This window comes from Gracilinanus agilis, chromosome 1 (genome assembly GCF_016433145.1).
Source record: "Gracilinanus agilis isolate LMUSP501 chromosome 1, AgileGrace, whole genome shotgun sequence".
Taxonomy (NCBI): domain Eukaryota; kingdom Metazoa; phylum Chordata; class Mammalia; order Didelphimorphia; family Didelphidae; genus Gracilinanus; species Gracilinanus agilis.
The window spans coordinates 162,207,378-162,223,794 of record NC_058130.1 but is presented as its reverse complement, the minus strand read 5'-3'; the positions used below and the strand labels follow the sequence as shown (position 1 = coordinate 162,223,794).

The 16,417-nt window shown below is 34.9% G+C and overlaps 2 protein-coding genes across 8 annotated transcripts in view; both read left to right on the top strand.

The window, feature by feature from the left end:
- LOC123231034 (heterogeneous nuclear ribonucleoprotein K-like) overlaps nucleotides 1-3,347 on the top strand; it is a 7,309-nt gene extending 3,962 nt beyond the window's left edge. For 2 of the 4 annotated variants that reach the window (XM_044657237.1, XM_044657238.1), the window contains exons 2-5: nucleotides 1,595-1,673; nucleotides 1,781-1,864; nucleotides 2,493-2,590; nucleotides 3,121-3,347. In XM_044657237.1, the coding sequence (XP_044513172.1) occupies nucleotides 1,807-1,864; nucleotides 2,493-2,590; nucleotides 3,121-3,234 (270 nt within the window). In that variant the 5' untranslated portion in view covers nucleotides 1,595-1,673; nucleotides 1,781-1,806 and the 3' untranslated portion in view covers nucleotides 3,235-3,347. The remainder of the gene's footprint in view (nucleotides 1-1,594; nucleotides 1,674-1,780; nucleotides 1,865-2,492; nucleotides 2,591-3,120) is intronic. The other 2 variants (XM_044657236.1, XM_044657239.1) reach the window with 1 other exon arrangement.
- Nucleotides 3,348-4,688: 1,341 nt separating this feature from the next.
- On the top strand, nucleotides 4,689-16,116 carry HNRNPK (heterogeneous nuclear ribonucleoprotein K). Of its 4 annotated transcripts, none has more exons than XM_044658556.1 (16): nucleotides 4,689-4,769; nucleotides 4,877-4,960; nucleotides 5,589-5,686; nucleotides 6,217-6,273; nucleotides 7,757-7,800; nucleotides 8,680-8,752; nucleotides 9,310-9,381; nucleotides 9,888-10,001; nucleotides 10,361-10,489; nucleotides 11,406-11,713; nucleotides 11,800-11,854; nucleotides 12,406-12,489; nucleotides 12,920-12,935; nucleotides 13,014-13,096; nucleotides 13,937-14,106; nucleotides 14,920-16,116. In XM_044658556.1, exons 2-16 carry the CDS (start codon nucleotides 4,903-4,905, stop codon nucleotides 14,948-14,950), a joined length of 1,392 nt encoding a protein of 463 aa, XP_044514491.1. In that variant the 5' UTR covers nucleotides 4,689-4,769; nucleotides 4,877-4,902; the 3' UTR covers nucleotides 14,951-16,116. The 4 variants fall into 4 exon arrangements, with proteins under 4 accessions (XP_044514491.1, XP_044514483.1, XP_044514475.1 ...); XM_044658548.1 differs by having other exon boundaries at nucleotides 14,860-16,116; XM_044658540.1 differs by having other exon boundaries at nucleotides 12,406-12,510.
- Nucleotides 16,117-16,417: the final 301 nt, after the last annotated feature.

Sequence of the window (16,417 nt, the reverse complement as noted above, 5' to 3'; positions counted from 1 at the left end):
GGGAGGGGAGGGCGGGGGGTGAAATCCTCCTGACCGCGTGGTGAGTGGGGGGAGGGGGCTCCGCTCTCGGCTCCGCCTAGTAGCACGTAGGCGCCATTACAGGGGCCGCCATTTCCCGTCGGATTCTGGTGAGGAAAGAGGCGCTGCGTTTGTGCTACGTCCTTTCGCCTTTTTTTAAACTATTGTTTGTTGGGTATTAACGCCGCCGTTGTACCGGTCGGCTTTCAGAGAAGAATAGGAATCCTTGATAGGGGGCTGGCAAACCACTTAAGCTGAAATTTCGAGGTAGCTCGGTAAAGTGGGGATGAAAGGCCTTAGGATGGGTAGCGGCCGCTTTATGTATATGTACGAACCTCGCGGAATAGAGATTTTTCTCCGCCTTAATTTTAGTCTGGCTTCATAGATGCAGAGGAGGGAGGGAACGTTTCCTTGGGGGGGGGGGGGGTTGCCGTAGGAGAATGAGTTAACTGGTAGATTTTTAACCCTATCCTATACCAAACCAATTGGCCGCCTCTCAGCTCTTCCGAGCCACGTGTCGGCCTTTCTGCCAGTCAGGATAGAGGGCGTCTCCTTGTCTTTTCTATGGTCTCCTCTCTTTGTAGGGGTTAGACTATGCCAGAAAATCTCGCCCCATACCGCGGCACGAGATGCTGTTAAAGAAGCTTCTCCTGTGGGATTAAAGTTAAATGCTTGAGTTAACCTTAGTAGGTTACACGAGACTTATTCGCCCAAAGGAAACCAGCCAGGATGTCCCCGACCAAGTTTTTGTTTTATCTTGGGTCATTATAGCTGACTCAAATTGTGTTAGTGTTAAAAAATGACAGCATTCTTTGCCTTGTTTCTGCTTTGTCTTAGTCTAGTGATTGTACTAAATATTAGCGATAAGAGTGAATAGTATAAGTTTTTTAGTAGATCCCTGCACCAGGCTATAATCCACCAGATTGACCTGGTTTTATTATGTCTTCTATTGGATTTAAAGGCTCGAGTCCTAGTTTTAAGTAAACTGAAATCAAGTATTAGTATTCTAGTTATCTCAAAATTCTTCATATTATTAAGGGAGAGGAGTGAGGATATTAAAATTTCAGGAGTTGATGAAATTTTTTTTTTGAGATTATTCTTTCATAGCCTACTTGATAAACATTAATAATTTCCAGTTTTAAGACCTCTTAATTTGAAACCAAAGTAGGTCCTGTACATTTTAAAGTAACTGAATGGAAGAATTGGCATATTATTTTTTGACTTGCTACTATCATCCTCAAAAAAGGACCTTGTAAAAGTAGCTAATTGTAACCAGAATAAATTTTTTGTATCCTTATTGAGAGAAATAATGAAATAAATGCCCATTGAATAAGTATACGTTTTTCTTTTGAAGAGAAAACATCAAAATATTTAGGCGATGCAATAAATTTTAAATATTCGTCAACTTCGAATTAACATTATGGTTTTCTTTTTAGAATGCTTAGTTAGGGTCTAGCTATGCCCTGGTCATTAAAAAATAGTTACAGAAATAAGATTGAGGTTCAATTTAAACTTTACGTCAGGATTAGTGTTCAGTAATAGAAAAATCAAAACTGATTTATGTTGGTTTTTATAGGCTACTGCAGCACTAGGGTGTCAGTTGTTGATCCCGCCCAGAACACTTCAGTTCTGCCCTTCAAGGATATATAATACTGGTACGTTCTAGAAGCAGAGTCATTTCTTTGCTTGCTCAGTTTAGTGAGATAATACACAGCTTGATTTCCAATGAACCAGATGTACTAGCTTGTTTACTCTTTGACAGATTGTCTACCCATTTAATCTGAGAAAATGGAGACTGAGCAGCCAGAAGAAACCTTCCCCAATACTGAAACCAATGGTGAATTTGGTGAGTAAATCTTAATATTTCCCTCTTTATATGAATAGTATGAATGTGGTGGGATTTTTTTAAAAAGTCACAATTATAGAAACTTTAATGTGGTTTTCATTCCAAATTCATTAAATATCCAATGTCATTAGATGCTTAGCTGAATCCATATTTATTTTGGATTACTAGTTAGGCATTTTGTAGCTTTGCATGTGGAAGAAATAGTTCTCCTTTTGGTGCCTTTTTAAATTTGCTTTTATAAACAGAAAAGTTCAGCTATATTATTTATGCTGATCTGACAATCTACAAATTGGACTTTGGATTTAAAATATCCAATTCAGTGGGATATTTTGTCAAGGTGCATACTATGCTTGTTAATAAATAGACTTTATGAGAAAAACATTTGATTGAGCCAGGCTTTAAAGAGAATGTAACAATATTTTGTGTAGCCTTTTAGTAACTTGCATTTAGCAACAAACATTTCATCTGAATAGGAGTTACGTCTATCTTTTAGTAACTTCATCCTCAAGATTATTCTTAATTTATAAAATTATAAAGTCCCCAAATGAAGCAAAGTTTAAGAAAAGGATGACACTATTAATAAAGAGAATAATTAGACATTCTTTCATTCAAACCGCCTATTTTTTAGGTAAGCGCCCTGCTGAAGATATGGAGGAGGAGCAGGCCTTTAAAAGATCTAGAAACACTGACGAGATGGTTGAACTGCGCATTTTGCTTCAAAGCAAGGTATGAGGTGAATTTATAACTGACTAAAATTTAAAACAATTAAACCTTGATTTTTATTTAGTTATTGTATGAATATATTTTTCATAATTCTAATAAAAATAAGGTTGGGGGGTTCAGAGGTAATAAAGCCTTTTATTTTGGCAATTGGAAGTTTTGATTATAGTTCCCTGAAATTAGAGATTTGTAGGAGCAGAAATTGCTTTCTTAAATTCTATGTAACCATTATATATTTAAAATCATTCTCAAAAAGTTTCATGATATTTCTACAAAGGGAATGAAATATTTTTTGTTCTGCGGTTATTTATTAAGGGGGCATAAGTGCCATTTTTTAAAGCAACTACATAAGTTATGAGACTGGAGAAAATGGGCTTTTCTGTGGACTTAGTTTTATTTCAATAGTGTATTAGGATGAGTGGATTTGAGACTAGTTAAAATCTTGCCAACCAAAAAATTTTTTGATGGGCCATGAAGATTTAAGTATTTAAAACTGCAAATCTAGATTAATATCTCCTCATTTGTATTTTTCCCAGAATGCTGGAGCAGTGATTGGGAAAGGAGGCAAAAATATTAAAGCACTTCGTACAGACGTAAGTATTCAAGACTTTAATCTACTATTCGTTCAGCTTCTGTTTATGTGTTGCTAGAAATTTTGAAATTCAATCATAGGCTTCATTTAATAGTCTAGGTACAAGCCATTTATAATGAATTTTTTTATATAGAAGACTTTCAAGTTTTTGCCATTCCTGTTACAATTAAAACCCAGATTGAATCGTGTGGGAGGAGGTTTATATTAAACCTCTANAAGAGGGGATGAAAGGCCTTAGGATGGGTAGCGGCCGCTTTATGTATATGTACGAACCTCGCGGAATAGAGATTTTTCTCCGCCTTAATTTTAGTCTGGCTTCATAGATGCAGAGGAGGGAGGGAACGTTTCCTGGGGGGGGGGGGGGGTTGCCGTAGGAGAATGAGTTAACTGGTAGATTTTTAACCCTATCCTATACCAAACCAATTGGCCGCCTCTCAGCTCTTCCGAGCCACGTGTCGGCCTTTCTGCCAGTCAGGATAGAGGGCGTCTCCTTGTCTTTTCTATGGTCTCCTCTCTTTGTAGGGGTTAGACTATGCCAGAAAATCTCGCCCCATACCGCGGCACGAGATGCTGTTAAAGAAGCTTCTCCTGTGGGATTAAAGTTAAATGCTTGAGTTAACCTTAGTAGGTTACACGAGACTTATTCGCCCAAAGGAAACCAGCCAGGATGTCCCCGACCAAGTTTTTGTTTTATCTTGGGTCATTATAGCTGACTCAAATTGTGTTAGTGTTAAAAAATGACAGCATTCTTTGCCTTGTTTCTGCTTTGTCTTAGTCTAGTGATTGTACTAAATATTAGCGATAAGAGTGAATAGTATAAGTTTTTTAGTAGATCCCTGCACCAGGCTATAATCCACCAGATTGACCTGGTTTTATTATGTCTTCTATTGGATTTAAAGGCTCGAGTCCTAGTTTTAAGTAAACTGAAATCAAGTATTAGTATTCTAGTTATCTCAAAATTCTTCATATTATTAAGGGAGAGGAGTGAGGATATTAAAATTTCAGGAGTTGATGAAATTTTTTTTTTGAGATTATTCTTTCATAGCCTACTTGATAAACATTAATAATTTCCAGTTTTAAGACCTCTTAATTTGAAACCAAAGTAGGTCCTGTACATTTTAAAGTAACTGAATGGAAGAATTGGCATATTATTTTTTGACTTGCTACTATCATCCTCAAAAAAGGACCTTGTAAAAGTAGCTAATTGTAACCAGAATAAATTTTTTGTATCCTTATTGAGAGAAATAATGAAATAAATGCCCATTGAATAAGTATACGTTTTTCTTTTGAAGAGAAAACATCAAAATATTTAGGCGATGCAATAAATTTTAAATATTCGTCAACTTCGAATTAACATTATGGTTTTCTTTTTAGAATGCTTAGTTAGGGTCTAGCTATGCCCTGGTCATTAAAAAATAGTTACAGAAATAAGATTGAGGTTCAATTTAAACTTTACGTCAGGATTAGTGTTCAGTAATAGAAAAATCAAAACTGATTTATGTTGGTTTTTATAGGCTACTGCAGCACTAGGGTGTCAGTTGTTGATCCCGCCCAGAACACTTCAGTTCTGCCCTTCAAGGATATATAATACTGGTACGTTCTAGAAGCAGAGTCATTTCTTTGCTTGCTCAGTTTAGTGAGATAATACACAGCTTGATTTCCAATGAACCAGATGTACTAGCTTGTTTACTCTTTGACAGATTGTCTACCCATTTAATCTGAGAAAATGGAGACTGAGCAGCCAGAAGAAACCTTCCCCAATACTGAAACCAATGGTGAATTTGGTGAGTAAATCTTAATATTTCCCTCTTTATATGAATAGTATGAATGTGGTGGGATTTTTTTAAAAAGTCACAATTATAGAAACTTTAATGTGGTTTTCATTCCAAATTCATTAAATATCCAATGTCATTAGATGCTTAGCTGAATCCATATTTATTTTGGATTACTAGTTAGGCATTTTGTAGCTTTGCATGTGGAAGAAATAGTTCTCCTTTTGGTGCCTTTTTAAATTTGCTTTTATAAACAGAAAAGTTCAGCTATATTATTTATGCTGATCTGACAATCTACAAATTGGACTTTGGATTTAAAATATCCAATTCAGTGGGATATTTTGTCAAGGTGCATACTATGCTTGTTAATAAATAGACTTTATGAGAAAAACATTTGATTGAGCCAGGCTTTAAAGAGAATGTAACAATATTTTGTGTAGCCTTTTAGTAACTTGCATTTAGCAACAAACATTTCATCTGAATAGGAGTTACGTCTATCTTTTAGTAACTTCATCCTCAAGATTATTCTTAATTTATAAAATTATAAAGTCCCCAAATGAAGCAAAGTTTAAGAAAAGGATGACACTATTAATAAAGAGAATAATTAGACATTCTTTCATTCAAACCGCCTATTTTTTAGGTAAGCGCCCTGCTGAAGATATGGAGGAGGAGCAGGCCTTTAAAAGATCTAGAAACACTGACGAGATGGTTGAACTGCGCATTTTGCTTCAAAGCAAGGTATGAGGTGAATTTATAACTGACTAAAATTTAAAACAATTAAACCTTGATTTTTATTTAGTTATTGTATGAATATATTTTTCATAATTCTAATAAAAATAAGGTTGGGGGGTTCAGAGGTAATAAAGCCTTTTATTTTGGCAATTGGAAGTTTTGATTATAGTTCCCTGAAATTAGAGATTTGTAGGAGCAGAAATTGCTTTCTTAAATTCTATGTAACCATTATATATTTAAAATCATTCTCAAAAAGTTTCATGATATTTCTACAAAGGGAATGAAATATTTTTTGTTCTGCGGTTATTTATTAAGGGGGCATAAGTGCCATTTTTTAAAGCAACTACATAAGTTATGAGACTGGAGAAAATGGGCTTTTCTGTGGACTTAGTTTTATTTCAATAGTGTATTAGGATGAGTGGATTTGAGACTAGTTAAAATCTTGCCAACCAAAAAATTTTTTGATGGGCCATGAAGATTTAAGTATTTAAAACTGCAAATCTAGATTAATATCTCCTCATTTGTATTTTTCCCAGAATGCTGGAGCAGTGATTGGGAAAGGAGGCAAAAATATTAAAGCACTTCGTACAGACGTAAGTATTCAAGACTTTAATCTACTATTCGTTCAGCTTCTGTTTATGTGTTGCTAGAAATTTTGAAATTCAATCATAGGCTTCATTTAATAGTCTAGGTACAAGCCATTTATAATGAATTTTTTTATATAGAAGACTTTCAAGTTTTTGCCATTCCTGTTACAATTAAAACCCAGATTGAATCGTGTGGGAGGAGGTTTATATTAAACCTCTACGTTTTCTAACAGGATTCCACTAAATTATACACTTCAAGCAAGATAACATCTTAATTAGAAATATTGACAAAGCTTAAAAACCCTTAATTGCACCATTTCCCATATGTGTGAATCAATTACAGTAGTACTGAAAACCACTGCAGGTGGCTGATTTAACCCAATGATTTTTTAAATTCCTTTGATAAAACTGTCCATCTGTTCTTTAACAGCTTGCACATGAAGCACAAAAACATTAATGTTAAGGCAATTGCATGATTTAAATATGGGTATAGGTTAGTGTAGGAACTTATTCTATAATTGGGAAGCAATTTGTCAATGGCTATAACTTGAGTGTTCAAATTTTATAGTGGGTTGACTCTTGTGATTAGACACATTTGATATGGCATCTCCCAGAAGTATGTATTTATAGGACTTGACTACACCAAAGCGCCTAAATTATTTCTCATAGTCTACGCCCTTATATTTAACATCTTGCTAAAATTAAGGCAATTATGACTTTGTGTTGAACACTTATCTGACAGTATTTCGTTTCTCTTTCGGTCGCAGATCTTTGTATGTTCCTCTTGATTACTGTAAACTGAACTTGAAAAATTGTTATAAAAGTTTTCAAACTTGCCTATTAGGACCCAGAAATAAGTTTTAAACATCCAAAAACCAAACTTTTTATTAGCCAGGATTTTTGGTGGTGTGGAAGTTTTTGTTTTACTTTTTTCCTTAAATAAACATCTCTCCTCTTAATCCAGATGTTGTCTATCATTATCTGGGTTATTAATTTCCCCATTTCCTCAAGATTTCAATAAAACAAGTCATGACAGGTTTTGTGTCTACCCTCATGAGCCAGCCTGCTACTGAAACAACGTTTGTAAAAAATAATTAGTTAGAACCATCATTTTAAGGTCCTTAAATGTTAAGGCACAGTCAGATATAGAGCAGTCCATTATTGTGTTAGTCTTCAGAACAACTTAAGCTTGTTTCATTAATTGAGAGTAATGAGTATAGTTTGTATTAAATTAAAATTTATTGCTTTTCCCCCTTTTCCCTCTCCTTGTTTTTTTGGCCATATATCTCCGTTGCCCATGTACTGGATCGACTTACCCCTGCGTTGCCCACCATGACGTTGGCCCATCCGCCCCTGAACGCCCATGTGAAAACCCTGGTTGGCTATGCCCAAAAATGTGCTCGTTGCCAAACGGGTACCATACTTGACAACTTCTGATTGAATGCCCATGCCCAATGCCAACATCCACGAACGCCAATGACCAATGCAGTACAATGCCAGTGTTTCAGTCCCAGACAGCAGTGGCCCCGAGCGGTATGTCCCAACAGTTTATGCCTCACTGCCTGATTAGAAAGAGAGAAATGTATTTTATTACCTGCCTTTTATATAATTAAATAGTATCCCCTTTAGACGGTGTATTGTTTTTCAAGTTTCTGTCTTATTTTCCCCATTAAGTCTTTTTGTCACTGAACTTTTACCGTGAGTTGCCCACCCAAACGATCCACTAATTTTATTTCGATGGAAGGAGCACAGCTTCAAGTGTTGCATATTTGCTGCATTGTAAATCAAATTGTTTCAAAATAGTCTTTCGCTCTCTGTCTTTGTGGCCCACCTTGCTTCCCAACATTGCCTGTTCATAATTTTTTCTGATGAAATGCTAACTCTGGTTCACTTTACTTCACTTCTCATTTGTGTTGTCTTTGTTTTGTCTTGCATTTGTATTTGTTTTCTTGCAGAGCCCATTAGTAATCTAATTTCTAACTGGTCTCATAACTTTATTCCAAATATAATGTTCACCACTTGCATATAGCCCCTCCCCCACTTCTATGAGAAGGTGTGCCAATTTTCCAATGTAATAGTTGAGGGTATCCGTAAATTAGTGGTGGCGGGGAACATATTCACCTCAGCTTCAGTTCTGGTCAGTTTGTTGCCCACTTAATCTGAGCCCTTCCAAGTCCATACTCTTCTCTAGTCTGTCTCTTTCTCTCTATTCGCTATCTCTGCAAGACCTTATCATGTCTGTTTTGGGCGTAAAACAATGCATGTGAAAAGTCTGTAAATAAACTGCTTTAAATGGGGAATATTAAATAATCATGTTACTTTTCTGTGAAGTTTACCTTTCTATGATGAACACAAAACTCATTTTTCTTTTCCACCTTTTTTGTACTCTCTGGTATTTGTGATGTTTGACAGCATATTGAGTATCAGTGCAGATATTGAAACAATTGGAGAAATACTGAAGAAAATCATCCCTACCTTGGAAGAGGTAGGCTCATTTTTATTCATTTGTATATTTGGAATGAAAGGGGGATTATTAGTTTTAACAGGTATCCCTGAGCCAGTGGGGTGAGATAAAAGAATAGTATATTAGTACTTTGGGTACAATAGTTATGGTATGTTTGTCCAGCCTGCTGCATAATAGTGCAACACAACTGCTCATTGTTAGAAAATAAAGACTGGCAATTTCCTGGAGTGTCAATTATGAGCAGCCTTCTGTCAGTTTCCCCTTTTATTATTGCCCTTAACATGTACAGACTTCTTAGAATCAGTTTTAGTTAAGAGAGATGGAAATTTGAATTTCAGTTAATTAGAATTGGGGGGTCGTTGGGAGGGGGTAATGTTTAATATAAGCTCTTTGGTTTTTTGAGTGTCTAGAAGTAAAGTTTCAGGAAGTTTTGTTAAAATAGTTTGAGTTAGACAAGGAGAAAAGTTTATCTAGATAACATTTTAAGTTTAAATGTTGTAGTAGCTTTACCAATATATGCGACAATAGCCTGATCACATTAGACACTTAACCTATTACTCTTATTTTTCTACTTTCAGGGCCTGCAGTTGCCATCACCCACTGCAACCAGCCAGCTCCCGCTCGAATCTGATGCTGTGGAATGCTTAAATGTATGTCATAGTGCCATTGAACCCCCACTGAAGTATGGAGCCTGGCCCATAGGATCAATTTCATTTTAACATAGTGTACTTTTCCCATCTCTAGAGAAAATGCTTGAAAATAAGATATATGAATGGTCTTACAACTCACTGTTGACCCTGCTCCATGCTGCAGTGGGAATTAACTACATTTGCAAAGTGCTTTGCAGTCATTTATATTATGGTGTTATTTGAATGTTGTTAATAATTTCTGTGGTAACAGCGACATGCTAAATGGCTGCAGTGTGGGTATGGTGTTGCAGGACCTGAAAAAAAAAATAGTTTTTTAAGGTGGTGCAGAATGTCCTTTTTGGGCCTGGCTATTGAGGATAATAAGCACATAACTGGTAAAGTTATTGAAATATAACTTCAGGTTGTTCACTGCAACAAGTATATTGTGATTATGCTTATAAAAGATAGATGTGTTTGGGGGATTTTTTTTGGTTTTGCACTAAAGTTTTATAAATCTCCATCTGCAGTACCAACACTATAAAGGAAGCGACTTTGACTGCGAGTTAAGACTGTTGATTCACCAGAGTCTGGCAGGAGGAATTATTGGGGTCAAAGGTGCTAAAATCAAAGAACTTCGAGAGGTAAAGGCACCTTTTTTTTCCTCCTACCTTACTCCTTATCAAAAAGAATAGGTTTTAGTACTTTTCATGTCATGGAGGTGGGATTTTTCATTCCTAGATCCTCAGTGTTTTCATGTGTTATAATATTTGGGCAAATCTTGCCAACTATATTAAAATCAAGATTGCTTGTGTGTCCAGGCTTCTCACACTGCTGTACCATAGCACTAAATCACTAGATATATTGGTATTATAACCTGCACTGTAAAAATATTTACCATCTTGCACCAAAGCAAATGTAAATTTATCAAAAACTAGTCATCTGTTAAGTGCAAGTTGTCTTAACCCATCTTAATAAGTGTTCTACATTTTTTCTTTTACAGAACACTCAGACAACTATCAAGCTTTTCCAGGAATGCTGTCCTCATTCCACTGATAGAGTTGTTCTTATCGGTGGAAAGCCTGATAGAGTTGTGGAGTGCATAAAGATCATATTGGATCTTATATCTGAGGTAAAGACACTATCTTTTAAGGTTTCATTTGGAGTGGGCAGGGCTGATTCATTCACAGCTATAGAAATTTTTGGAGAAAATGTTAACTCTGTTTTGCAGTAATTTCACACCTTGTTTCAGTAGTAACTTCCCAATCAAGCAACTTTTACTTAGAGGTTATTTAAAATTTTTTTTTGTTTTATTTTAAGCCACCACTTTAGGCTGGTTGTTGAATAGTGCCTTGATGTTTCCCTATTTATCGGTACAATACAATATAGACAGGTTTATTCTATACTAAGTTGTGACTGGATGCTATTAACCCCAGTTTTTGGAGTATGTTTTTAAAAGTGACTAGAAAGGAATAGATATATTTGGATAACATCTAAGTAATGCAGAAGAAAGTAGACAAGAGTTCACATTAAAAGGAAGTAGGGCAAAATCAAGAAAGTATAATAGGCAGCATACGGTTTTGAGCATTAATGCAAAAATGAAATAGTGGTGTGGTTTCATTCTTGGTATTTTTATTCCCATCACCTAGCAAATAGGCATTAAGTACATGATTGTTGATTTATGTTTAGTTGGTCCTTTTCTAAAATTAAAAAGAATTCATGCAATTCTGCTTGACTTTATCCATCAAGGATATTCAAAGAAATAAGTTGTTTTTTTAAAGATTAACAAAACATTTTCTTGTTTTTCTTAATCTCTCTGGCACACTGTAACATGCAGTAGGAGTTGGATATTACATACTTAGATTTTATTGAAATGTGAAGTATTAGAAAATATGAAAATAACTACCAGGAAATGTTTGGTGTAGGATCTCATTTGAAAGAAATGAATTTTCAAATGGTTCGATGAGTGTCTTGCCTTAGGATATTTGATGATGTGGTTCTTTATATATGTAATAATTGCATAATCTTTTTTTCCCTCCTTGTTTTAGTCTCCCATCAAAGGACGCGCGCAACCCTATGATCCCAATTTCTATGATGAAACCTATGACTATGGTGGTTTCACAATGATGTTTGATGATAGACGAGGACGCCCTGTAGGGTTTCCCATGCGGGGAAGAGGGGGCTTTGATAGAATGCCTCCAGGTCGTGGTGGGCGTCCTATGCCCCCATCTAGAAGAGATTATGACGACATGAGCCCTCGCAGAGGACCCCCACCACCTCCTCCTGGACGTGGTGGCAGGGGTGGTAGCAGAGCTCGAAATCTTCCTCTTCCTCCACCACCACCACCTAGAGGAGGGTAGGTTATGTTTTGTCTACTCTAGGGCCAGAATACTTTTCTGACTTAATGTTTTTCTATATAACTATTTTTTTTTCCTCTTTCAGAGATCTTATGGCTTATGACAGAAGAGGAAGACCTGGTGACCGTTATGATGGCATGGTATGAATTTTATTTATCTTGTTGCCATGTAGCAAATAAAGCTAATTAACAATTTATTCATGTCCTTAGTATTTAAAAATTTTTGTAGTCTTACAATGTACCTTATTAAAACTTGTTGGGGGGAAACACTAGGTGGCACATTAATTGCTGTTATGAGATTAAGGAGACATTAAATAAACACTTTGACATTTTATTCAGCCAAGATTGGAGAAACTTAATTTTTTTTCATACCCCAGTGCCAAAATGCATTTACAAATGGCTGAAGTTTTTAATGAATCACTTTGACCATATGCAACCTTCTACGTACAAAGGTGTGCGACATTGTGTTATCATCTCTTACACCAGAAGAAATATAAACAACTCTTCTAGTTACCCACACTTAGAATTCCAGTCATGTAGTATTCCTTCTCTATAATATTATGCATAATGGGGGGGTGAATCACAAACTGAACTATCACTGGTTGTTTATGAGATCATTAATATTTGAAAATAAAATGTTACATCGGCATAGTATGTTTATATGAATTGACCTTGTTTGTTAACTGATACAGGTTGGTTTTAGTGCTGATGAGACTTGGGACTCTGCAATAGATACATGGAGTCCTTCCGAATGGCAGATGGCTTATGAACCACAGGTTGAGTACCATGAGTTTACGGTATTACATTTTTTTTTAAGTCTTAAAACTTTATTTGAATCATAGATTGGTGTGGGTGCCTAGTGATTCTCTGATTTGAACTTAAATTAACAAGGGATGGGGTTTCTGTTTCATATACAAATTACAACTATAATTGGGGTCTTTGTTATTTTAGTAAATGTTGGGGATTAAATGGGGGGGCCTGTTTTATATCCTGAAGGTGTAGAAATCCTTCTGAAATTAACTAGAAATTTCAAGAGATAATAATGCTTTATTGGGAGAGGGGAGGGGAATGTTTGTTTTTACTTGATTTCCTTGGTTGTGTTTAATTAAAAACTTGCATGAACATTTAATTGTTTTTAAAACTGAAGTTAACATACATATTTTTTTATGGAATAATTTTTCACATTTCTCTTCCCACAATCTTTAGGGTGGTTCTGGATATGGTAAGTGTTTTTATCCTTCTTGAGTTTAAAAAAAAATTCCTGTTTCATAAAGAACTTGATGCTTATGATTTAAATTAGATTATTCCTATGCAGGGGGCCGTGGCTCATATGGTGATCTTGGTGGACCCATTATTACAACACAAGTAACTATTCCCAAAGATGTAAGTAATTCAACTATTAGCTCAGTTTTTTATTGCTATATCATTCTCAGGTTGAATAATTTCATATTGTGGTTGAATTTACTGACAAACTTCAAGACTTTGATTTCTGATATTCTAAGAGGAAGAGAAGAATGTATTACAGATCATTAACATTCTTCAATTTGAGCTCTTCTCAGTATCTTTAAAACTGATAATCATAATTGTTAGTATCCTACTTAAGATATTATGTGTTGGTAAAATTTTAAGAGAACTTGATATGACCAATGTAAAGGAATGTTAACATACTCCAAATTGTTGACTCAAATGGATTGTGTTGACACCTGTTTTCCATTTTGATGTGCATTTGCCTAAAACTAAAGTAGTTACTTAATCTTTAATTTTAATTTGGCAGCTTAATTTTTTCCATTACATTATCCATCAACTAGACCAGTTCTTTAAATTGTTCTTGACTAATCAATAATTTGAGTGAAGTGAATTTTTCTGCCCATAAAGTTGATGAAACAAATGAAATACAGATCTGTCTGTATTAATCTTAACCACTTTTTCTTTTCATGATTCCCTTTAGCAATCTGGTAACTTTTTTAGATGCCTCAGAATGTTTTTAAATGCTGAAAATGGGATTACAAAGGAAATCAGTTATACTGAAATAGATTAAAACTACATTAACTTAACAAGTTCATGTCCACCCATATTCAGAACCCCTTTTCTTAAGATTTGAGTTGTTTGTATTCCTATGTGCTAAAATTTCTCTAGTTTAATGCCTCCAAAATATAGCATAATATTCTCTAAAAGGTGAATCATGAATATATTTTTGATTGTCAATGGTTTTATGCTTTTCAGTTGGCTGGGTCTATTATTGGCAAAGGTGGTCAGCGAATCAAACAAATACGTCATGAATCTGGAGCATCAATCAAAATTGATGAACCTTTGGAAGGATCTGAGGATCGAATTATTACCATTACAGGAACACAGGACCAGATACAGAATGCACAGTATTTACTGCAAAACAGGTAGGTTGAAGTTAATCTTTGAATTCTTTTAATTCACTTTAACATACTAAAACTTGAAGCTTTTTTCCCTCGATTAATATTTCTTTTAGAAGCCATGGTATCTCAAATCTATTTTGGGCGACCTAACTTCTAAAGATCCTGGTAGTTTGCTTCATTTTCTTCTGCTTTCTTACTAAAATGAAGACACCCTCAATACTAATCTTGCTGGAAGAAGCCTTAACCAAGCAGTCCTCTCATTTCTCTGGTGAAAACTGCTGCAAAAACTACTTGTAATAAATTATATAGAGCCTGTAGAAAATATGGAAGATTTCATTGGATATTGGCCTAGTTCTGTGTGGAAGACTAGTGATTTTGTTGTTTTTAGATAACTAAAACGACAACAAATCACAGTCTGCCATATGGCACAGGCCATGCCTCTACAGGACAAGTTGAAAACGATTGGTGCTGTTAATGCAGCATTTCACACCTGGCATTTCTTTTGTCTTTCCTGCCAAATATTAACAGCTTTTTAAAATTTTCATTTTCTTAATCCTGCTATGCTGTCTGTTAATGTTAAGCATTTTTCTGCTGTTGGACTTTTTTAGTCTTTAATTTTAATTGCTTATGTTTTCAAATTTAAATTTACATTTAAACTTTAATTGACAAGTTTGTCATTTTAATTTAACATTAAATTTATTGTCTTTTTTTTGATGTTGATGCAAGATGTTCTGTACAAAAATTCTAATTCGCATTTTTTTTTCTTTTCTTTTATAGTGTGAAGCAGTATGCAGATGTTGAAGGATTCTAATGCAAGATATTTTTTCTTTTTTATAGTGTGAAGCAGTATTCTGGAAAGTTTTTCTAAGACTAGTGAAGAACTGAAGGAGTCCTGCATCTTTTTTTTTTTATCTGCTTCTGTTTAAAAAGCCAACATTCCTCTGCTTCATAGGTGTTCTGCATTTGAGGTGTAGTGAAATCTTTGCTGTTCACCAGATGTAATGTTTTAGTTCCTTACAAACAGGGTGGGGGGGAAGGGCGCGCAAAACTAACATTGAAATTTTGAAACAGCAGCAGAGAGAGTGAATTTTATTTTTGTTCATTGTTGGTGGTAAAAAGAAATTTTTTTTTTCCCCTCCTGTAACTATTGTGAACACCTTGCTTTGTGGTCACTGTAATTTTTTGGGGGGGTGGGACAGGGGAGAAAGAGTATCAATAGTCCACGTGTCCCTGGCATCCATTCAGAGCAGTGTGCAGAATGTAATGCTCTTTTGTAAGAAACGTTTTATGATTTTTAAAATAAATTTAGTGAACCTATTTTTGGTGGTCATTTTTTTTTTTAAGAAATTAAATCTCAAATGGATAAATCTTTCCCCCTAGACTTAAGCAGCACTAATTAAACACTAAGTTTGATTTTCAGCTCCTCTGTGGATATAGGTGTATCTTCCTGGACATAAATAAGCAAATAAGTCCTGGTGACAACTTGACTTGAAAGTCCATTGCTTGGGAAGGAATTACATCACATTCATTCATGCAACAAGCTGGTTTTTGCAAATGCTTGCCCCTACTTGCAGCACAATTTTCTATGTTAGTAATTGTGAAGAACAACCAAGCTGGGAGCAGTACCACAAATTGGTATAGGTACACACCTGAAGCCTGATTAGCAGCAAGTTTTACTAATCAGAATAACACTTGGTTATGAAAATGACTGAAGCTGAATAAATTCTGATTCTTTTTAGATAATTCCTCACTTGTAGACTATACAACTGTCAACTTGCCTGGTGTCTACTAGTTAAACTTTGTAAAAATATATATATATATACTTGTTTTTCCATTGTATGCAGATTTGAAAGAAAGATGTACCATTTCTCTGTTGTATGTTGGATTATGTAGGAAATGTTTGTGAACAATTCAAAAAGTGATAAAAAAAAAAAAAACCTACCTGTGGATGTTTTGTGTAGTATCTTGGCATTTGTATTAATAGTTAAAAGTTCTAATTTCACTTCCAAATAAAAATAAACTCACAACGCTGGATTTGATGTGCCCAGTTTGGAGAATGAGTGACACTGTTATTAACAGTTTGTTTGAATCTTTATTTTTTTTTTTTTAAGGAAATGCAGTAACATTTAAATTTATACCTTTTTTTTTTGTATGGAATAATGAATGTTTCATACCAAGTTATTTTTAGTATTGCTTTTGATCTCCGGTATGATAGTTTTACAGGTTGTAATGAGCAAATTTTTCATTTTGCTCGTGGTTTAAAATGGCATTGACAACTTTTTACCCAACATGACCAAAAATATGTTTTACATATAAGTTACTTAAAAGTAGAACT

Excerpts from the sequence above, each read along its gene's own strand:
- HNRNPK (XM_044658534.1), top strand. The coding sequence starts at position 4,903 with ATGGAGACTGAGCAGCCAGAAGAAACCTTCCCCAATACTGAAACCAAT. Across the intron at positions 5,687-6,216 it reads GCATTTTGCTTCAAAGCAAG|AATGCTGGAGCAGTGATTGG; the intron begins GTATGAGGTGAA and ends TATTTTTCCCAG. Across the intron at positions 8,753-9,309 it reads TCATCCCTACCTTGGAAGAG|GGCCTGCAGTTGCCATCACC; the intron begins GTAGGCTCATTT and ends TTCTACTTTCAG.